Source organism: Periplaneta americana, chromosome 8 (genome assembly GCF_040183065.1).
Source record: "Periplaneta americana isolate PAMFEO1 chromosome 8, P.americana_PAMFEO1_priV1, whole genome shotgun sequence".
Lineage (NCBI taxonomy): Eukaryota > Metazoa > Arthropoda > Insecta > Blattodea > Blattidae > Periplaneta > Periplaneta americana.
In genome coordinates, this window is record NC_091124.1 from 44,241,760 (window position 1) to 44,265,407 (window position 23,648).

Consider the following 23,648-nt stretch of genomic DNA (forward strand, 5'->3'; position numbering starts at 1 on the left):
AGTGGTGTAGGAAACACCAATGTCTATAAAGAACAGATATTTATGCATCTGAAAAAATAAAGTGAAGGTCCGTTTACATTGTTCTCTGGTGTATCCTCGTTTTCCTGTTGCAGGTGACAAAGGAGATCGCAGCTACTCGACATTCTGTGGCCGGTGTTGGTCTGATATCACCTCCTCCGCATCACGACATCTACTCCATCGAAGACTTGGCAGAGCTCATTTACGACTTGAAGTGTGCTAACCCCAATGCTAGGATCTCAGTCAAACTCGTGTCGGAGGTGGGGGTAGGCGTGGTAGCTGCTGGTGTAGCAAAGGTAACTGAGCCTTGACAGCCCCAATGACACTTCTCTAATTCCATTTCTCGTCGAAGTCTTTATTTCGCACTCTGGAAGTCATATGATTGATGGTCATCCAATTATCTTCGTGTTATTTATTAAACCTTCTAAATTAATACAGTTCATCTGCTCTATAAAAATACTTTAGACATCTTATTTTTCTTGCTTTAATTTCTCTGTTCTATTTCTCCTTAAATACATCTTACACCTATTCTAGTCTATTTTCCTTGTTTTACTGGTTCATATATCCTTTGAATTTTAATCTCGCAGATTCTTGTCTCCTTTTTATAACATTACAGATCACTTCATAGTCTCTGTAAACTGCTTTACTCTAAAACACTAAAATATTCATCTTATTTTATTTTTCTTCCTACTCTTGTTATGTATATCTGGTTACGAACTAGTGACAGTTTCCACAGATTCACTTGCATTTTTATTGCGGATGTATTTTTTTAAATCTGACACTACATCAACTGGAATAGGAGAACTGTAAATAGAGGTACAGAGTGCATTGAGGCTCAAATATTATGGTGCACACTAAGCAGAGGAGGACAGTCATACAGAAGAAGTCTTAGCTCTGCACTAGAGTTCCTGCATAATAGCAGCTTGTTTTTCAGTTTCTTGCACTAACACAGAATAGAGTACGGAGGTACAAAAAGAAAGGGCAAAACTTATTAAGCATAAACAATAAAACTGAACAACTTTGTGCTAGACTGCACGTATGATGTCATTTTTCAGAAGACAAATATAAGAGTAACCATAACTCCTCTCGAAGTGATGTAATCTCTCTAATGAACTGACCCAGGACCATGGCACATCTATACAGAAAGTGTCAAATCTAAAATAGTAATTTATGTATCAAGGGCGAAATGAAGATTTTTATAGTGAGGGCTACGAGGTTGCTGCCGGGGATCTCTGGCCCGAGATTTAAACATGACATTTCGCCAAAGGTTTATGCATTATTTTGTGGCACACTAGTCTGTAAATGAATAAATTAAAACTTTTTGATTAGGGTTTTAAGTTAAAAATTCGCTTTGTGTTCGTATGTCTTGTTCAGCGTGTTTTGTTTTGGTATCTTGGAACTGTGTATACTAGAAAAAAAAGAGAATATGTAGAATAAAAATTGTTCGTTGAGAGAGGCCATGCATGATGCTGTTATTTCTTTGTTGTTAAGTTACCAGTCTCTGAATTTAATACACAATGTTCTGTTATGTTGGAAATGATGTCGGGATCTGTTGAAACAGAAATTCCTTCTGGAGTTGTTATTAAAGCCAAACAAGCTGAAGATAAATTGTTGCCAATTAAATAAATATAAATATAAGTAAACAAACGATATATTTTTTTGGGCCTAGAGCCTATAAAAGTTTTTTCGGCCCGCAAAGGTATAACATATCATTGATTAAAGTTCATGTTAACACTATGTTTGTTAAAAACATAAAATTACATAGTCACACGTTTTATATATATAATATATACTGTATATTGTATCCATGGAGAAATTGATCAATTATGGACTAGTGCACCACAAAATACATTTGTGACTAGTTGTAATTAAAAAGTCTAGGAAACGAAGTAAAACTAAATTAATATCATAACCAAATATCTTGAAATTGCCTTCCAAGAATTCATTCATTCATAGTTTTCTGCCCTAGGGTAGGTTCTTCACTGCAAGTCCAGCATTCTCCAGTCTTTCTCTTAGTCTCGCACACAATTCATATATCTAAATGTAATCTATCATATGATATCTTCTTAACCAATGACCCAGCCAATTTCTTTTTTCTGTTCCTGATGATCACTTTCAGCATCATTCTTTCTTCACCCACTCTTTCCAATACAACTTTATTTCTTATTCTGTCTGCCCACTCACACGCTCCATTCTTCTCCATATCCACATTCCAAATGCTTCTATTCACTTCATCGTAATGTCCATGTTTCTGCCCCATACAATGCTACACTCATACAAAGCACTTCACTAGTCTCTTCCTTAGTTTTTTCTCCAGAGGTCCGCAGAAGATGCTCCTTTTTCTATTAAAAGCTTCCTTAGCCATTACTATCCTTCTTTTGACTTCTTGGCAGCAGCTCATGTTACTCTTATAGTACACCCCAAGAATTTGAAGCTGTCCACTTGCTCTACTGCCTCATTTAGAATTCGCAGGTTTATCTTCTTTATTTTTCTTCCTATGATCATGGTCTTCGTTTTATTTGCATTTATCTTCATTCCATACTGCTCACAGTTGTCATTTAACTACAGTAGCATATCCGTTAGTATCATCTCCTCTTCTGCTAACAACGCCATATCATCAGCAAATATAATTTTTCGTAATCAGAATAAGATACATTAAACACTGCGGTTTGTGTGTGTCATATGCCAGTGGTTGTGTTATAGGGCAAGGCAGAGCATATTGTGATATCAGGCCATGATGGCGGCACTGGTGCTAGCTCATGGACTGGCATTAAGAACGCAGGCCTGCCCTGGGAGCTGGGCGTTGCTGAGACGCATCAAGTGCTTGTCCTGAACAACCTGCGGTCCAGGGTTGTGGTCCAAGCTGATGGGCAGATACGAACAGGTGAGGGAATTCGGAGAACACAATTCTTTGTTGTCATCACGGCTTATGCAAGATTCATTTATTTTCTTTTTCTCTACAGTTTATCTTAGTGTTAATCTTCGTACACTCCTTCCTCTTTTCCTCGTCTTCCATCATATTTTCTTTCTTCATCCCTCTCCTACCCAATCATTGTATATTTTTTCTTCTAGTTGCAGTTTTCAAAACATAATCTGTGCATTTCTATTACATAAGCATGCACTCTTTATCATGTCATGTTTTATCTAAAATTTCTCTCAGAGTTTTTATTTTACATGTATCAGTAATTAACTTATTTTATTCAGATATTGAGAAGTACCTATAACTGCAAAGCTCAAAAATGTCAAATAGAAAATCAGTGTCTCAGATTGATTATAGGGTTATCAAAACTACTCCATTAACTGCTATACCAGTATCGATAATAATAAAATAACCTCCTATTGAATATGAAATAGAAGAAGCTATTTTAATTCTATATGAAAAATTAATCAGACTTCCTAATAACATTTGGAACAGAAGAAAAGTTACTGCAAACTTAAAATCTCAAGGAAATTTATTTTCCAAAGTTAATCCATGTTAATTATAGGTGTAAAATAATACTTATAAACTTTCTGATGAAGTTATAAAATCTGATGCACAAACAGATGTGTTGAAATCATTAATACAAGATTTCTTAGTTACAAATAGCTTCGTATTTTTTCTAATGGATCTCTAGTGAAAATGGTCCTGGTACTGGAGATTCATATACTGGTAATAAACTTTTTTTTTAATTCTACGAATCTGTAGGATATGGTACTACACATTTTTATGGTGAAATCGAAGTTATATGTGTAACTCTATAGAATCTTCTATATCGTATTACCCTGTTGAATGAAACAGTTATATTTTCAGATTTAAGAACAGCAATAAGCCATAACCTCAAAATTAGCTCCAAAAATTTATAAAAAAATTCTTGAGTGTTGGAAAATGATACATCCCCTGAAAAGATTAAATAAAAAATAGTTCTTTAGTGGGTACCTTCACATTTCGTTGCTGCTGCCAATGACACAGCTGACCTTCTTGCAGAAAAGAAAATAAAATCACGCAAAAGGTACCTGTAGTCACATATTTACTCTTTTCAGTCTGTTAAAAGTAAATCAATTCAAAATCCATATATATCAATTTTTAATATTACTCCATACAAACTATAAATAAAGATTGGGAAATTCTTTGCAAATATCAAAATACAAATCCTTTAAAATGGAGATGCTACATTGAGATTATTTATGGGTCATGATTGTTTGGCAAAGCATCTATACTTGTTTTTTTGAAAGATGGGACATGATAGTTAAGCGGCCGAACTTGGAACTACAGTGCTATGTTGCCAATATGGACTACTTTGCTGCCAGCTGATGGAAGCTAGCAATTGTCGTTAAGATGGCTGACGTTAAAACATTCATTGACAATTGACGCGAAGGTAAGAAAACAATACAAAAATCGACAGAGAATCAAACACGAAACGCACCAATGCTAGCATTGTGTGCACAATAAATGTCACCAAGAGAGCTATTAAGCACTCACCAAGGGGAATGGTAAGTTTGGCAACTCAATCGTTGTTATACCATACCACGCTATGTGACATTCAGTTGTTTTTCCGATCGCAACGCTCCTGTCATGTCCCATCTTTCAAAAAAACAAGTATATATAGAATTGGATTATATTTTTCACCTTTGTGTCCACTTTGTAAACCTTCAAGAAGAAATGATTAAGATTGCCTTATTGATGTCCGGCAATTGCTAGGGTAACATCTATAAGTGAGAAACATTGGCGTGCTAGAGAAATAATGGCTTTGCTTTCACCAGTTCAGCATTAGTAACAGCAATTTATTTTGTCAGTGTCTCTTCACACTTGCACATCGTGACTAAGGCTTGAATTTTTATGTTTCCCGTCCTCTCTCCCTGGAAGTTGTACCTGCTATTTTGATTAATATTCCTAGCAAACGATTATTTATTATTTTTAACATGTTTAAAATTTTCAAGTCAACTTTCCTCAGAGTGCCTGCTGCATTAAGCATTGAGGAATATCTTACTCGTTTTCAGGTTTTGACGTTGTGGTGGCTGCACTGCTAGGAGCAGACGAGTTCGGCTTCAGCACAGCCCCCCTGATCGTCATGGGATGCACCATGATGCGCAAGTGCCACCTCAACACATGTCCAGTCGGCATCGCAACTCAGGACCCTGTTCTCAGGAAAAAGTTCGAGGGCAAGCCTGAACACGTCATCAACTACCTCTTCATGTTGGCAGAGGAAGTGAGTACTTCATCGACTTGTTTAATCAATTACTTCGTTTGTTGGTGTTGCTTTGTTTTATGGAAATTGTTTACACTCTCCACAGATTCGAAGCCACATGGCAAGTCTCGGAATCAGGAAGTTCCAGGATCTCGTAGGACGTACAGACCTCCTGAGGGTGAGCGACTCCAGTAATCCGAAAGCCAAGACTCTCAACTTTAGTCTGATCTTGAAGAATGCGCTTCATATGCGGCCAGGTGTCAACATCGTTGGTGGCTCGCAGAGACAGGTAAATCAGAGCCAACTAACAGAATTGAAGAGTCCACTGCAAGAATGATGGATGTCACTTTCTTGTCGAAAATGAAGCAAGACCGTCAATGCATAGCTTAAAACGTATAGAATGTACATACAGAGTTATATGGCATTAACACTGATAGTCATTGTCCAATAATGATCTGAAAATCACAGTTAAGCTTTGAGCGCTAAGCATTTCAAACTTTCAATTGCTTCTCCTGCAAAATGTATTCCAAATGACATCCATCATTCTTGCAGTGGACTCTTCAATTGTACATCATCCATCATCCTGACATGTATCAGGTCTTTTATAGTCTGGCATTTGTTAAATCTTCCTAATGACTGTTTTCCTTTGGGCTGGTAGTTCAAGGTTTGACGTGAACTTCTTTAGTTGTCCCTTTTTAACACATTTATTTTTCCATCTATTTCTATAATCATGTTGTTGTTGTTTTCTAATGCCAGGCGTTTGACAATAAAGTCATTTGACCTCTTGCACTCCAATATTTTTCAAAGATATTATCATTGTCAGCCACTGAAGCACAGATTTTGAGATGTTCCGAATCCATTTCTTGGTTTGAGTTGCACAATGGGCAGTTAGGGGACTGATATATTCCAATACTATGCAGATGTTTGGCCAAACAGTCATGGCCTGTTGCCAATCTAAATGCAGCTACAGACGATTTTCGTGGTAAATCGGGAATTAACTGTGGATTATGATGCAGAGAGTTCCATTTTTTCCCTTGGGATTGTGTTATCAAATTTTGTTTGTTGAAGTCTAAGTATGTAGAGTTAATAAATCTTTTCACAGAGTAATATGTAGATTTAGTAACAGGTCTGTAAGTAGCAGTGCTGCCCTTCTTTGCTAAAGCATCCGCATTCTCGTTTCCCAGGATTCCACAATGGGATGGTGGGATGGTGTTCATTGGAATACAATTCTTTTATTGAGTGATATTAATTGAGAGAGCATTTTAGTTATTTCTGCTGTTTGAGATGAAGATGTGTGTTTATAGAGTATTGATAGAATAGCTGCTTTGGAGTCTGACAATATAACTGCATTCTTAAATTTATTGATGTTCTGTAATCAGGTACAGAGTGAGACTTTGCTACAAACTTTTAGGGATGATAGAACAGATCATTATGAACTATTGTCATATAGAAAAGTCTGGAAAAGTTTCATTTGGTAATTACAGAATGTGATGTTAAGCTAACCAGTCTAAGTAACATTGGAGGAACCTGGTAGAATAAATCATTCTGTTTTTTTTCAATGTATGCCATGAAATTGCCTTGAAATATTTGTAAACATTACAAAGTTCATGTGAATAGATAGGTACTTTGTTTATGGCATTCATTAAAATAGTCGACCTGGTTGGCGAGTTGGTATAGCGCTGGCCTTCTATGCCCAAGGTTGCGGGTTCGATCCCGGGCCAGGTCGATTTAAGTGTGCTTAAATGCGACAGGCTTATGTCAGTAGATTTACTGGCATGTAAAAGAACTCCTGCGGGACAAAATTCCGGCACATCCGGTGACGCTGATATAGCCTCTGCAGTTGCGAGCGTCGTTAAATAAAACATAACATTTAACATTCATTAAAATAGCCATCTGACATCGAACTCATGGCCATTGCACTGAAACCTATCTCAGTTTATATATCTCTCCTTCTTGTATGACGCTAGGCTTATTTGGTTTAAGATTTATGTACAGGCAATAAATTTGGTTTCTTTCATTTCCTGTTATCACGGGAAGATTGTCATTAAGAGAACTTGCTGATTTGGACTTCATTTATGTCAAGGTATATGAAAATGGAAGAAAAGCGGCAAGGCTTTATCAGACAAAATATAATTTATGATGCCAACTAGTCTGTGGGCTTACCTGTTTATAAGAGTTCACCAATGTTTGTAACAGGAGTCTGTACCCAAGAGTATATCTATGTTGAAATTAGATTATTCTCATAATTTTACGAAATTAGTAATTTACGAGCTAAAAACTCTGAAAACAAACTTTTTAAAATAGATCATAATCGTTGAGAAGCTTAGGTATAAATACTATATAGCTGAAAAAAATCTGCATACCTTATTTCTTTTCATAGAGCATGTGTTTATCGGCTTTTCTATCAAAATTTTTTTGTGACACAGACCCCACAAGACGATGTTGACCACTCATTTCACCCCCAAACAGAATATAGATATAACAATATAACTATTTGTCTCAGAGCATTCTGTTAGCCAAGGATATTTCTTATACCTTAAAAATTGAAAATTTCTATTTTGTTTTCCTCCACCCGCTATTTTAATATGTAAATGTGGTGTCGATCTCCTATCTTTGTGAGCTCATTTTGTTTCATATGTCCAATCTGAAAACGGTTTCTCTTTCAGTTCAACAAATAATAACCTCAATGTTCTTTCGTATGAGCCATTTTACACAAAATTAGTATGTAAAAAAAACACAGATATATATGAGCTTTGAATTAAAATAATACTCAACAACGCAGCACATTCATAGAACACCAATATAACACAACATATTATTGTTAAGGTGAGTCTAGTTGTATTTTGTACAGAGATGTAGCGAATCGATATCCCCTCCCCGGTTCCCCTCAAGCTTGCGAGTCAAGATCGTATCCATGCCTTTAGAGGCTTCTGCCACAAGCCTCTCGCACTGAACTCTCCTTACCGCCAATAGTGAATTTAATATGGGAAGGATCAGAGTGCAACCAAGTGTTAAGATATATCGTTATTATGAACTTATAGGTATACTGTTACTATGAATAACTCAAATTTTTTGAGTAGGCTAAGCCCCGAAAGCCTCTTAGAAGCTTCTCCACTGGTTTCTACATGCAGTTCCAAAAGTATAGTTATGCAGAGAATGCTTGACAATTGTGTTTTGTGTGCAGGACTTTCAGCTGGAGAAGCGCCTGGACAACGAGCTGATTGAAGCAGCTGCACCGGTGCTGCAGGGCGTGAAACCCAGGGTTGACATCGCTCTGAAGATCAACAATGAAGACAGAGCGTTCGCCTCCACTCTCAGCTACCACATCTCCATGTAGGTCAAACACTGGGCACTGTCCTCTTTCAAACTACTTTCTCTTCTTTCCTAATCTTTCTCCACTTATTTACCACTCTTCTAGTTCTCTCCTTACACATATTCTTTCTCTTTTTTATTTCTCTACCTATTTCTGTTCGTTTTTCGTTTTCCTTTGGTATATTTTCCCTTTTCTTTTTATCTTTCCTGACATCATTTTCTCTATAGCTCTCTTCTCGTTCTCTCCCTTCTATTGTCATTCTCTTTCCGTCTTTATGCACAATTTCACTCGGTCTGTTTCTGTTGCTAGGAAACATGGGGATGCCGGTCTGCCAGAGAACAGCATCAACGTGAGGCTCACTGGCTCGGCTGGACAGAGTTTCTGTGCTTTCATGACTAAAGGCATCCACGTCACTCTGGAGGGAGATGCCAACGACTATGTAGGAAAGGTAAGCATTGCACAATTGTTGTGCTGAACTGTTGCAAACTTTATGGAGTTAAAAGTCTAAAATAATTTCAAATTGAATAATTTCAAGGGAAAAATTGTTCCGGGGCCGGGTATCGATCCTGGGACCTCTGGTTGAACGTACCAGCGCTCTTTCCAACAGAGCTACCCGGGAACTCCACCCAACACCGTCTCAACTTCAACCAGAGGTCCCGGGATCGATACCTGGCCCCGGAACAATTTTTCCCTTGAAATTATTCAAATCTGCTTTACAGGGAGCCTTACCTGAAAGACTAGATTTGCATAATTTCAAATTGTTTCGTGAATAAAAGAATCTGTTTTCCTATCACTTTCTGCTAAGTTCTTTGCTGGAGACTATAATTATTATAGTAGTATTAAATACAGTTGGATTGTAAATACTTTGTTTCGCACCGAAAGTACACTCACAGAAAGTTACCATGATTGGTATGGCAACAACATATCACGGCTCATTCTGAGTTGTAATGTAGTAATGTCATTGCCAGTTTGTCTCATAGACAAAGCCACATTTGTTCGCATTTGAATTTCGTCTGCTGTGTGTCTAACGTAAATGAGTTTGTTCTGTTTTGTTATGTATCATATTTGCAGCATATAAGATGTACCCACTTTTTTGTACGCATTTTTGAGGGGGAAAAACTTCATCACTGAATGTTAAAATTAATTTTCAGTATTTCAAATATAAAGTAATATGTAGGCTTGCTTTCATGAAATACCTAAACAACTGGGAAGCAATACCCTTTAATCTTTTTAATCAAAACCAGAAATTCATCTCCAGAGCTAAATGAAGAGTCACTTGAAACCTCTTCTAAATCAGAATCTGAGTCCTCACATAACAAATTGCCCTCTGTACCATCCAGTGCATTACTAATGCCACACTTCTTAAATGGTTAACCATTGTCTCAGCATCCCATGAAGCTTTGACTGTGTTTTTCATACCCATTTTCAAAGAAAAAAATACGCCTTATATGCCTGCAAATACGGTTGTTATTGTTAGTATGCTGTTGTAATTTAATTCATTGTTAAATCTTTTTCGTTTTTTTTTTATTTTTATTACCGGTATTTATTCCATAAAGTTTATTTAGTTTCGAGACAGACTGACAGATTGCGTGCACATCATCAAGTACCAGAACAGTGAAATGTGAGGCAACTTGGCTCTGTCGACTGAAACACTTGCCTGCTGATCTGGAATTGTGCTCGGGTGTGGGTTCTATTCCCACTTGAGCTGATTACCTGGTTGGGGTTTTTCCGAGGTTTTCCCCAACCGTAAGGCAAATGTCGGGTAATCTATGAAGAATCCTCGGCCTTATCTCGCTATCACCAATTCCATCAATGCTAAATAGCACACTAGTTGATGCAGTGTCGTTAAATAACTTAAAAAAAAAACTGCTCTCAGAATGTATAGCTGGCGATCACAGAGTATTTTTAATCCAAGAGTAGCAATATTATTGTGACGTAGTTGTGTATGAAAGTGGAATAGAGGGGGGAGAGAAAGCCTGCATATAATTTTCTTTGTTTTTTACGTGTGTACTGTAATGATTCATGAATTCATCTAATTTTTAAGCAAGTTCTTGAGGACAATTGTGAAACATGGATGATGCTGCTTGTTTTTAGGGATTGTCAGGTGGTGAAATCATTATTTATCCACCAAAGGCGTCATCTCCAGAATTCAAGTCAGAAGCCAACGTAATTGTTGGAAACGTGTGCTTGTACGGTGCTACAAGTGGAAAGGCATTCTTCAGAGGCATTGCAGCAGAGAGGTTCTCTGTCAGGAACTCTGGTGCTGTGGCTGTTGTGGAGGTAGGGGCTTTGACGACAACCAGGCTTAATGAAATTGTTTGAACCCACCAGCACTATCAGTCTAATTGTGTTCCTTGTTTTTCAACAGGGTGTAGGTGACCATGGTTGTGAATACATGACAGGTGGGTGTGCTGTGATTTTAGGCTTGACTGGCCGAAACTTTGCTGCCGGTATGTCTGGCGGTATTGCGTATGTTCTGGATGTTGATGGCTCTTTCAAGAGGTAAGCAGCACTTATTTTATTAGTGTTTTGGTATTTGATGAGCCTTGTAATGTGTAAGACATCGTTTCGATTATCATAGTTTTCTGTTCTACAAAATTGTGAGGTTATCAAAACAATAATTATCGAATCATTTTAACTCCTTTATACTGGCAGTTCATTTCAAGAACCTAGCCATATATATCTACGATTTTGAACAAAATTATGTACAGACACGGAAGTAAAATTTGGAGCTTCCTTATTGTATAAGTTTCGCTTACAACACACTGCGCATGTGCAGTAAACAAACTATTTGTGGACAGTTGTGTGAAATTGTTGGCTACATACAGTGGACTCCCATCAACACTCGCTCCAAATTTTAATTCTATATCTGTACATATTATAAGAAATATCTTCTCTCAACACTATCTCCAATTGAATAAGATTTTTTTTTAATAACTAATGGCGGGTACTTGACTGTTCGTCATTTAGCCATGTGAAGCCAGTTGTGTAGACCAGTTTACCCCAACAGAGTCATTGCCCAGGGTGCGTCACAGGAGGCTGGTCTTTGCTACACCCGCAATGAGATGTAATGATGGAGATTTGTTGGGATGCCACAGGGGAACCAGAGCTCCCGGAAAGAAACGCCTCTGTTACCTAGACCACGGGCTTGTCCATTATAAATCAGGTGTACACTGGGAATCGAACCAGGATCCACAGGATTATAAGTTCAGCGCTCTAGCCACTAGGCCACCGGCAATAATAAATTATGAAATCCATGATATTTCTTTTAGAACTTCAACAGAAAGGCTTAATAAAAAGCTGCAAAATTTAATTAACAGTGACTCGCACATTTCAATGAGAACCCATGATTATTTACAGACTATATGTTAAAATTAACAACTGACTCATTGTGAGATGCCTGAATCACAAGGACAATGGACCTACAGAATTTTGTTATCAACTACGAAAACAAATAACTCTTAACCAAGCAAAAAATTTACATCACATATTCATTTTGTATGAGGTCTCGCCCACCTCATTGAATACTACACGGCTACTATGAAGTAGCCAATATGTATTATTACTATTTAATACGAGAAAAATTCGTACCAGCACCAGGAATCGAACCCAGGACCTCTCAGCTCTGCGCGCTGAGCGCTCTTTCCAACTGCGCTAGGCCGGGACACGATCCACGGCGCCAGCCGAACCCCTCTCGTAATGCTTTTTACGGCCTTACTACCTGCATTTGAGACGATACAAGTCATATATGCAGGACCGCATATTTAAATGACTTTGTATGAGGGGTTCGGCCGGTGCCGTGGATCGTGTCCCGGCATAGCTCAGTTGGAAAGAGCGCTCAGCGCGCAGAGCTGAGAGGTCCTGGATTCGATTCCCAGTGCTGGTACGATTTTTTCTCGTATTAAATAGTAATAATACATATTGGCTACTTCATAGTAGCCGTGTAGTATTCAATGAGGTGGGCGAGACCTCATACAAAATGAATATGTGATGTATTAACTGTTAGCAGTTGTCACGAACTGATGTTGAATATGGCCACAAAGTCATTTAAATATGCGCTCCTGCATATATGACTTGTATTGTCTCAAATGCAGGTAGTAAGGCCGTAAAAAGCATTACGAGAGGGGTTCGGCTGGTGCTGTGGATCGTGTCCCGGCATAGCTCAGTTGGAAAGAGCGCTCAGCGCGCAGAGCTGAGAGATCCTGGGTTCGATTCCCAGTGCCGGTACGAATTTTTCTCGTATTAAATAGTAACAAAAAATTTACATTACGACAATAAAAATATGTAGCTACACGATTAAAAAAAATCATTAATAGAGTTTGAATTGTAATAAAATTTAATGGTATTAAATTCTGATTTCGGAAATAGTTATAATGACTGGGGGATCATCGTGCTGACCACATGATACCTCTGTTTTGGTTGGATGACTTCTGCTGAGGCCGGTGGACATGAAAACAGCAGTCGACTGATCTACTTTGGCCCTTCATGGACTATCGCGTGTTATTATTAATGGCATTAAATGACTGTGACTGGAAAAAATTGTGATAATCGAAGCTCCATTGTAATTTATGTTTGAGATTTGAAAGGAGGAAGAAATCTAAAAGTGTCTTTGAGGAAAGTGTTTCCAACTTGTTTCTTCAGACATATTTACAACGGTAGAAATTCAAAGAACTGTTTTTTCTTTGTCACAAATTATTTTTTTTTATAAATTTGTGCTATTAAATGTATGTATTTTAAAGAATTCGGTATTTCGATTGTTATGAATTGAAAATCATAATATTGTATTTGATGTTTTCTGTTAGAACTGGTCACTTAGTCAATCTAAAAATTAATTCTGAATGAGGGACAAAGTGTAGTTTTCATAAGTTTCGGAGACTGGTTCTACTTTAGTCTCCAAGTAAACAGAAGAAGAGACGAGAAGGGTTCCCTACGTATTGGGGCATTACAAATGACTAAATGTACTCACCTGAAGAAGAAGTTGGAATCAGTCCTCAAAATGCTGTGAAATAATTTTTTGACTTGCTATAGGAAAGGTAGAAATTACAGCTCTCCTTAAAATTTGGCAGAACATTATATGAAACAGCTGCTAAAAGGACTGACTCATTTCAACTTACGGTAAAGTGATGTCTAAACACAGAGCCATCTCTTACATGTATAAGCTGTGCTGTTTATTGGAGCTTGCAGTTCATTACACTATTTTATGTTTGCTTCAGTAAATGCAACCTGGAGATGGTGGAGTTACTTCCTCTTGAACTGGACGAAGACCTCAAGTACGTGAAGGGCCTGCTGAAGGAGTTCCAGGAGAAGACAGGCTCCCTCATTGCTGAGGAACTGCTGAAAACATGGCCTGCCCCAGCCTCCAAGTTCATCAAGGTTAGAATTGATCAGCATTCACAACGATCTTATTATTCATGTTATGTTTACTTCAGGGTGGTTCAAAAAGTAAGATTTACTTGGGAAAAACAAACGACAATTGAAGAGTCCACTGCAAGAATGATGGATGTCACTTTCTTGTCTAAAATGAACCAAGACTGTCAATGCATAGCTTAAGACATATACTGTAGAATGTGCATAGAGAGTTATATGGCATTAACACTGATAGTCATTGTCCAGTAACGATCGGAAAATCACAGTTAAGCTTTGAGCGCTAAGCATTTCAAACTTTCAATTGCTTCTCCTGCAAAGTGTATTCCAAATGACAGCCATCATTCTTGCAGTGGACTCTTCAGTTGTGTTAGTTCTTATAATTATGTATCAAAGTGAAATTTGTTTCTTGCCTATTTTTTACAGTATAATTCGAAGTATCTTCTAACATTTGTCCCAATGTGACGCTACACATATCTTTTAGCCTGTTTATGGTCTCGCTTTTCACTTCTTCAAATGAAAATTGTTTACCTGAGAGATGTTCCTTCAGCTTCCCAAACAAGAAGAAATCGGAGGGATCAAGATCGAGGATGTGAGGGGTATGCACTGTATTAAAAAAAAATGCCTTTGAAGCAATGACAAAAATATTCTGGAACAAGCAAGGATTTCTGTTGGTTCATTTCAATCACAAAAACGACGCAGTTAATGCTGAGCATTATTTTGAAAGTTTGTACACATTACCGGCAGCTATTCTTGGAAAACTTGTTGGAATATTGTTCTAGAGTGTTCAGAGGTTTTGCATCACAATGCAACATATACAGGTGGAGAAGCACGTCAAGAAACCAGAGAATGGAGTGGGAAATCTGCACCACACAGCCCGACTTCACGCGTTTAATTTTTTCAGAAAATCTGTTTTCATCTGATGAAGTGAAGACTGAGGCCATAAACTAGCTAAAAGATCTGGATGAAGATTTTTATGCAGAGGATATTTCGAAAGTAGTGTCAGGTTGAGCCTTTTGTTTGGACAGGCTTGGGATTTGCTTTGAAAAATGAGTAAGAAATAATTTCCATTTCGTTACATATTTATAAGGAATAGTCCTAACATTTCATTTCTATCTATTATTTCCAGATGTGCTTCACTTTTGTAACAGCCCTCATATCTTGTCCCTTTCCTTCTCTCCTTATCTTCTTTCTTCTTCTGTTTATCCATCTCCCATCTTTTTATTTAGTTTGTTTTTCACTTCTTTCTCCTCTTCCGTCCTTTTAACGACAGTATATATATAACACGTTGTACTGCAGTACAGTAACTTTCTCTTAATCTGTGTGTAGGTATTCCCATATGAGTACCAGCGAGCTCTTCGGCAAATGTCTGAAGAGGCAGCTCAAGAGAAGATGCAGCAAGTCATGAACGGAAATGACATCATCAACAAGACAAATGACGCAAAAATACGGGACATTGAAGAATCTGTAGTGGATGGAGCTTTGGAAAAGAAACGACTCGAGAAGATTCTTGACAAGACAAGGTAATATGGCATGTGAATATAATGGAGCAACGGGCAGTGTTAAAGTAGCAGATGGCATTGTGTCGCATATTATTTCAAATCAAACAGGATTAAGGCAGGGTGACATTCACCCCCCATTAACATTGCGTTAGAGAAGATAATTAGTTAGACAATCTGGCATAAATCTAATTGGACAAGATAAAGTATTTGCATATCCTGATTACTTACTATTTATCCAAGAAGTGTCAAAGGTAAGAATAATACCTTTGAAAACATTGATGAATTCAAGTGTCTTGTTGTTTTGATAGATATGTGCAATGACAGAATATCTGAATTCCATCATGCAAACAGAGCTTTTAATGCCATTCAGAAATTCCTATCCTCTAAATTTGTAACAAGAAACTTGATTAATTTCAAGGGAAAAATTGTTCCGGGGCCGGGTATTGATCCTAGAACCTCTGGCTGAATGCACCAGCGCTCTACCAACTGAGCTACCCAGGAACTCCACTCGACACTGTCTCAATTTTTCCCTTTATATCCACACACCTCAAGTGGGCTGACGAGATGCCAGAAACCCACATCGAGTGCACACAAACTCTGTGTGGCTTGAAACTGTGGTTTTCTGTTATTGTACCTACAGTAACGTATATTTTTTTAATCCAATGCCACCAGGTTGTCTTTTCGACATTTCTGGTCTTATCTCCTTGCCGTGGCTTAATTGTAACCCACTTCTGAGGTTGGGGCGCCTGGAAGGCGGAGTTACATTACCCCGATGATGTGATAGGATGATTATGATAATGTGGTGCCAGGAGAGGTCTTAAATCTAAACTTAACCTAAATTCCAGACCATGGACGAACACAGGAATAATCCCCTTTAAGGAAAAATTCCTGTGCTCTAACCGGGAATCGAACCCGGGATCTCATGAACTATAGCCAGAAGCTCTGACCACTAGACCATGAGGGTGGTCACAGTAACGTATATATTTTGTAGAAACTAAAAACCACAATTTCAAGTCACACAGAATTTGTGTGCACTCGATGTGGGTTTCTGGTATTTCGTTAGCTCAGTCGAGGTGTGTGGATATAAGGGGAAAAATTGAGATGGTGTCGGGTGGAGTTCCTGGCTAGCTCAGTCGGTAGAGCGCTAGTGCATTCAGGTAGAGGTCCCAGGATTGATACCTGGCTCTGGAACAATTTTTCCCTTGTAATTATTCAAGTCTGCTTCACAGGGAGCTTTACCTGAAAGCTAGATTTGCAGAAGAAACTTGATGGTAATACAGTATTATATACAGTAAGTCCAGCTAGTACTATTATATGGAGCTGAAACATGGAGCTGACCAAACAGGAAAAACAAAACTGTATAGCATTTGAAAACAAAGTGCCAAGGAAAATTTTCGGTCCAACTTTTTACTCTACTGGATATAAGTGGAAAATTCGAAGTAACAACAGCATTCATGAATTATACAACAGATCTCCAATCACAAAACTAGTAAATACCAAAGGAGGGCAGGACATATGGTGCACGTGGATGATAGCAGAAGTATAAAGAAGTATATTAAAACACTTTGAAAAGAAAAAAGACCTCCAAGAAGACCAAGGAGTAGATGGAAGGATGAGATCACGAAAGAATGTCTGGAGATGGGGGTTGACAACTGAAAGATCTGGCTACGGACAGAACAGACTGGAGGCACTTTGTGAAATTGGCATGAAGTCAACATGCTTCATATTGCCTATTAATAATTGATCGATTTCCAACTCTCTCCAGGCGAATGGCGAAATACAGATTTGTTACCAAGAGTCAGTGCAGTAATGGATCTGACAGAAAGATTGTCCCCTTTTCTGCCTGTCCCGAAATGTTGCATGTCTCTGCATCTTTGGCACACTGCAAATACTCAAAATTCTCCGATCATGTTTAAGGAATAATCATACAACCAATGTTCAGTTCCTTCAGGTTACAATGCGGAAATGCTCTATTTCAGAGGGTTTGTGAAATACAAGCGGGAGACTGGGATGTACCGGCCTGCAGAGAAGCGAGTGAAGGACTGGGATGAGATCTACAACTTTGGACATGTGCGCAAAGGCCTGCGTGTACAGGCGGCCCGCTGCATGGAGTGCGGCGTTCCATTCTGTCAGAGCTCCCACGGCTGTCCGCTCGGAAATATCATTCCAAAGTGGAACGACCTCATCTTCCACAACAATTGGAAAGAAGCTCTCCACCAACTGCTGCAGACCAATAACTTCCCAGGTATGCTACAACTTTTAATCACTGTGTCTGATATCTTGAATATCATCAACTGACTCCTTGATTTGTTAAAATTTCTTCTTTGGTATAATTATCAAAATTCAGAATGATTTTTGTGCCATTATGTAAGCTCTTTATTCTTTCTGTAAGTTGAGTGGGATAACTTCTTACTCTCATTATATTCCATAATTTCCCTTTTATCACTCTGTCAAAGGTTTTTTCAAGGTCTACAAACGCAAATTAAATTCTCTCTTTCTTTCTATTAATTGCCGCATAATAAATATATTGTCGGAACACGACCTTGTCTAAATCCATTCTGTTCTTCTATAATCAGTGCATTCATTATTGGTTTTAATCTATTATTTAGTATTCCAGCATATATTTTATATACATTATTGTTAATTATAATATTATAATTTGTTAAATTCATTGTTTAATGAATTGCTGTACAATTCATTTGTATTCTGGACCTTCATGGTCGATTTCAGTTCAGCAGCAGACGAAAATTATTAAATTAGATTAGTACTGTACCAGTAGTTGGATTATGGTTTTTCTCTTTACCAAAAAGTCTACATTTTCATTTCCTTCCAATTGACAGTGAGAAGATATCCATTATAAAGCAATTATCTATTTGTAGAAACTTAATTTGTCATATCCCTCTCCCCGCCTCCCCTTTCTCCCCCCCCTTTCCCCTCCTCCTCCACCCTTCCCCCTTCTCTCATTAAGTGAAGGGATGAAGTTGGATTGCGTTGGGGTTGATCCAGTTGGTTTGCACTGTATCGGACATACTTATTTTTTCGTTCAATCATTAGTTTATACATACGGAATATTCATTCATTTAAGTATTCATTCATTATTAGCTTATGTTTATACTTACTTTGCTTGTTTGTATTTGTATATATTCGTCTGATTATTTACTAACTTTTTTGTGTGGATATTATATATTTGTTTGCATACTTTTATTAATATTTTATTTACTTTCTTATCCATCCATTTTACTTGTTTATCAACTTATCATCTACAAAACTGCAGTTTCGTACTCTTGATTATTAAAATAAATCCAAGCAGTTGTCACGGTACCTACTCTGTCAACATGTTGAACTGAATGCTGGTGCATATTTCTGTACATAGAGTTCACTGGCAGAGTGTGTCCTGCGCCATGCGAAGGAGCGTGTGTGCTGGGTATCAGTGAACCCCCAGTAACCATCAAGAACATAGAGTGCGCCATAATCGACCAAGCATTCGAGCAGGGCTGGATTCGACCTGAGCCCCCTGAGACAAGGACGGGCAAGAAAGTGGCTGTGGTGGGCTCTGGACCGTCAGGCATGGCTGCTGCTCACCAGCTCAACAAGGTACTCCACTAAAAATGACAACTTTTTTCCTAACCATTTTTTTCAACGAAATTTTGAGAGCATGTTTACTATTTAAAGGACTAACAAAATTCAAATTTTGAACTCCGAAATGTTTTTAGCTTTTGATTTTTTTTTTTCTTTTTTTTTAATTTTTTCAAACCCAAATTTTTAGTAGAAGATCTCAGTTTTTAAGCATCCTTTTTTTTTGGTTACATTCACAATACATAGAGAAATATTTTTATGCATTCATTTTATGAAATATCTCATTTATTCACTTTCAGAAATTTTTTTGAAATTCTGCAAAAGTTATTTTTTTCTATAATTCATGAAAAAAAAATAAACTAGCAGCATTTCTTACAAAATAAATGCATAGAAACATGTAGCTGCTTCATAAATAAAATAGTGTGTGTGTTTTTTTAATTTTTTTAAATCTTTATTTGGACAACATGCTCCATTACATAAGCAATACTACATGCCTGGTTTGTACTTAGAGAATTACAATTTTCTTACAATATATGCGACAGAATTTTGTTACTTATAAGTCAATGTCACGTTCAATATAATTTTATGCTGTTATGACTAGAATTGAATACATCATGTTATAAAAGAGAGAGAGAGAGAGAGTGCGTGCGTGCGTGTGTGAAAAGAATTGTTTGATGAAAAAATAATTTTAACAGCTCTTTAAATACCACGCCCCCTTACAGCCTTAATTTAAAACAAATGTTTAAACATATTTGTAATCAGAATTGAACTAAATCCATATTTTGTAAAGAAGTGATGGGCAATAAAATTTTTAATTTTCATGATTTTCAGTGGAGTCTCCCCTTAATAATTAACACATTGGTAACAGAATTCAGCAAAAATTCCGTTTATTGAAGCATAGTGTTTGCAGATTTTATGTAATATTATAAAATTGTCTAAATAATAGAAATATTAGTTAAGTGAAATTACAACCACCTTCGATGCATTTCTTCTCACATGGAATTAAATGACACTATATTTTCTAACTAATAGAAACAGTAAAGAGAGGTTATACGAACTATGGGGATCTGATAGTGAAGATCAGCAAGGGAAAGGGATGAATGGAATAAAGTTGGTATAAAAGTTAAAACTCATATTGCGTTGTAACGCCAAAAGAAGACTAGCAATATAATAGTGCCATGTGTTCGTTTGGTTGGCAGGCTGGCCACTTGGTAACAGTGTATGAAAGGAATGATCGCGTCGGAGGTCTGCTGCAGTATGGCATACCAACCATGAAGCTGTCTAAGGAAGTTGTTCAGAGGAGGGTGGGGCTTCTGGCCAAGGAAGGCGTCGAATTCAAGACCAACATTAACGTCGGAAAGGATATCTCAGCCAAGGTAAACTGACTTGTCTTGTGAAGAATGAGGCTATTGAATGTGGAAGTTAAAATAGAAACTTTTTTTTGGAAGCCATTTTCGCTGGGGCGGAATGGCATATTCTAACTTTGGTACAAAAGCTCTGAATCCTGTTTCGATAGGATCAGTAAAAGTTGAACTTTGACGCAAGCAAAGAACTTTCCAGTACGGTTTAAGACTTCCGTTGTTGTCAAGGTGGTACAAAATTTTGAATTTACACAATGTCACATCACAACTGTAGAAACATCCATCATTAGGAGGCAAAGAGAGGGGAATGGAATCCATTATTAAGAGCTGCTCTCCAGGACAATGTGGGGCTGATATATTATTATGTAGTATATACAAGGTGGTACAAAAGTGATGATCAAAATTTAAAGGTGAAAAGTAACACAAGCAAAAAACTTCCTGTAAACATTGGTCTGCAATTGAATCATTTTCAAGAAGTTACTCATTTCCTGTTTAGATACACCACTGACTATCAGAGCACTCGTTACGAAGAATGCTGTGAATTTTTTGCAAATGGCAGTTTTATTAAACAAGATAGTGAATATTTAGGTTTTGGCTTCAATATCACAGAATTTTTATTAAACAGAAGGCAGTCAATTTTGAATCAGAAAGTGGTACCTTCACTTCTGCAGAATGTTCTTTCAGAACTTCTTGGTATTGATGATGTTCCACTGTAGCAACGCCAGAACTTGTGGTTTATGCATGATGGTTCACTGGCACATTTTTATCGATGTGTAATTGTATCAGACTAGTTATGTCAGCGATGGATAAATAGGGAAGAAACTATACTGTGGCCTCCTAGATCACCAGATCTTAATCCTATGGATTTTTGTGTATGAGTTCATAAAAGAAACCTGGTTTGCACTAATAACATTACCACACCTCAACAATTGCAGCATCAGATTGAAGGAGTCTTTCAGGGAATGAGGACTACCTGAGGATTCGTAGCCCAATGCAGGGAAGACTGCAAAGCTGCGTTCGGATGCAAGGACAGTGTTTTAACGTCTGTTGTAACATTCTATTTTTAACATGTCGTATTTATCGTTTCCATTAATTTATGTGGTGTTGCAGCAGCCAAATCAAAAAATTAACTGTCTTGTGTTTCGATAAAAATTCTCTAATGTTGAAACTGAAACCTAAATATTCACTATCTTATTTAATAAAAATGCCCTTTGCAAAGAATTCACAGCTTTCTTCGAAACTAGTGTTCTGATAGTGGGTGGTTTATCTTAACAAAAAATATGTATTATCTCGAGTACTGTCCATTTGCCGACAAATGTTTACTGGAAATGTTTTTGCTTCTATAAGTTTGTACTTTCCATTTTTCAATTATTGACCATTTTTAACCCATATCTGCCTAGTGTTGCGTTTTCGCAACAGTCTGCATTAGCTATTTTTCTGCAAAAATATAAAGGAATGAATTACAAAATTAACTTTTATTTCATTGCTGTGTATACTAGAAGAATCAAAGGAGCCTGCAGCACAATAATTAACTTCCATTTCAATTTCTTGTGGCGGTGGAAAAATTATGAAAATATTCAACAAAAAAAAGTCTTGGGCATAAATGGGTCACTCTTTATAGTCTTGATAAAGGACGAAATAAAATTCATTGATGAAAACCATTTAAGGGTTACGAAATTACGTAGAAAAGATCTGTATTAAATGTCATCGAGAAGTGTGTTGGAACCTATCATTGGCCTTTTGATGAAAAGAAAATGATGCAAAATTGCCAGTAAATTTTTTATACATTCCTTTCATTCAGGGACAGTATCTGAATTGAAATTTCAGACATTTGCACAGGATATCTCTTGTGATCACAGATATCTCTGGTGGATAAAATAGGAAAAGTGGGCACGACAGGTCTGCAACATTTGAGAGACTTAAAATGAAGATTGCCACTGTAAGTTATTTAGATTGCGTCTGTTCAAATACATGATATGTATTATTATTTAAGGACCTATATGAAGAGTACGACGCACTTCTGCTGTGCACTGGTGCCACATGGCCACGTGATCTGCCCATTCCTGGACGTCAGTTGGAAGGAATTCACTTCGCCATGTCGTTCCTGGAGAGTTGGCAGAAGAAGCAAATGGGAAACCAAGTGGATCAGCCTCACCTTCTAGCTAAGGACAAGGACGTGATCATCATTGGTGGAGGCGATACTGGCTGTGACTGTATAGCCACGTCTCTGCGACAGGTAAGCGAAACCTACTCATCTTTGGCGCTTAAAACTCACAAATTCGTATTTGTTAAGTATCGGACTCGTGAAGTCACTGACACTAGCATAGTCACGGACTTACTCTGACGAAATTGGTGACTCACTCATGATGAAATTGCTGACACATGCTGTCACTGACTTATTCTCACGAAGTTGCTGACTCACTTATGACGTTGCTGACACTTGGTAGGTCAGTGACTTACTCTCACAAAGTTACTGACTCACTCATGATGAAGTTGTTGACATTTGCTATGTCACTGACTTACTCTCACGAAGTTGCTGACTCACTCATGATGAAGTTGTTGACATTTGCTATGTCACTGACTTACTCTCACGAAGTTGCTGACTCACTCATGATGAAGTTGTTGACATTTACTATGTCACTGACTTACTCTCACGAAGTTGCTGACTCACTCATGATGAAGTTGTTGACATTTGCTATGTCACTGACTTACTCTCACGAAGTTGCTGACTCACTCATGATGAAGTTGTTGACATTTGCTATGTCACTGACTTACTCTCACGAAGTTGCTGACTCACTCATGATGAAGTTGTTGACATTTGCTATGTCACTGACTTACTCTCACGAAGTTGCTGACTCACTCATGATGAAGTTGTTGACATTTGCTATGTCACTGACTTACTCTCACGAAGTTGCTGACTCACTCATGATGAAATTGTTGACATTTACTATGTCACTGACTTACTCTCACGAAGTTGCTGACTCACTCATGATGAAGTTGTTGACATTTACTATGTCACTGACTTACTCTCACGAAGTTGCTGACTCACTCATGATGAAGTTGTTGACATTTGCTATGTCACTGACTTACTCTCACGAAGTTGCGCTGACTCACTCATGATGAAGTTGTTGACATTTGCTATGTCACTGACTTACTCTCACGAAGTTGCTGACTCACTCATGATGAAGTTGCTGACACTTGCTAGGTCAGTGACTTACTCTCACGAAGTTGCTGGCTCAGTTATGATGAAGTTGATGAATCGGTAGAATGTAGAAAAATTCTCTACAGCACAGGGACTCGAACCCGAGCTTCCAGCTTTATGTGCTGGTGCTTTATGCATAAGTTATAC

The 23,648-nt window shown here is 37.7% G+C and overlaps 1 protein-coding gene across 1 annotated transcript in view; it reads left to right on the forward strand.

Annotated features, from left to right (window-relative positions):
* The window catches only part of LOC138704693 (uncharacterized), a 211,033-nt gene that overhangs the window by 182,341 nt on the left and 5,044 nt on the right, over positions 1 to 23,648 (forward strand). Inside the window, exons 23-36 of the mRNA XM_069832832.1 lie at positions 114 to 314; positions 2,722 to 2,902; positions 4,996 to 5,204; positions 5,290 to 5,472; positions 8,368 to 8,516; positions 8,806 to 8,944; positions 10,591 to 10,776; positions 10,865 to 10,998; positions 13,710 to 13,869; positions 15,190 to 15,383; positions 17,342 to 17,607; positions 18,736 to 18,956; positions 20,138 to 20,314; positions 22,293 to 22,535. Coding sequence (XP_069688933.1) covers positions 114 to 314; positions 2,722 to 2,902; positions 4,996 to 5,204; positions 5,290 to 5,472; positions 8,368 to 8,516; positions 8,806 to 8,944; positions 10,591 to 10,776; positions 10,865 to 10,998; positions 13,710 to 13,869; positions 15,190 to 15,383; positions 17,342 to 17,607; positions 18,736 to 18,956; positions 20,138 to 20,314; positions 22,293 to 22,535 — 2,643 coding nt within the window. The remainder of the gene's footprint in view (positions 1 to 113; positions 315 to 2,721; positions 2,903 to 4,995; positions 5,205 to 5,289; positions 5,473 to 8,367; positions 8,517 to 8,805; positions 8,945 to 10,590; positions 10,777 to 10,864; positions 10,999 to 13,709; positions 13,870 to 15,189; positions 15,384 to 17,341; positions 17,608 to 18,735; positions 18,957 to 20,137; positions 20,315 to 22,292; positions 22,536 to 23,648) is intronic.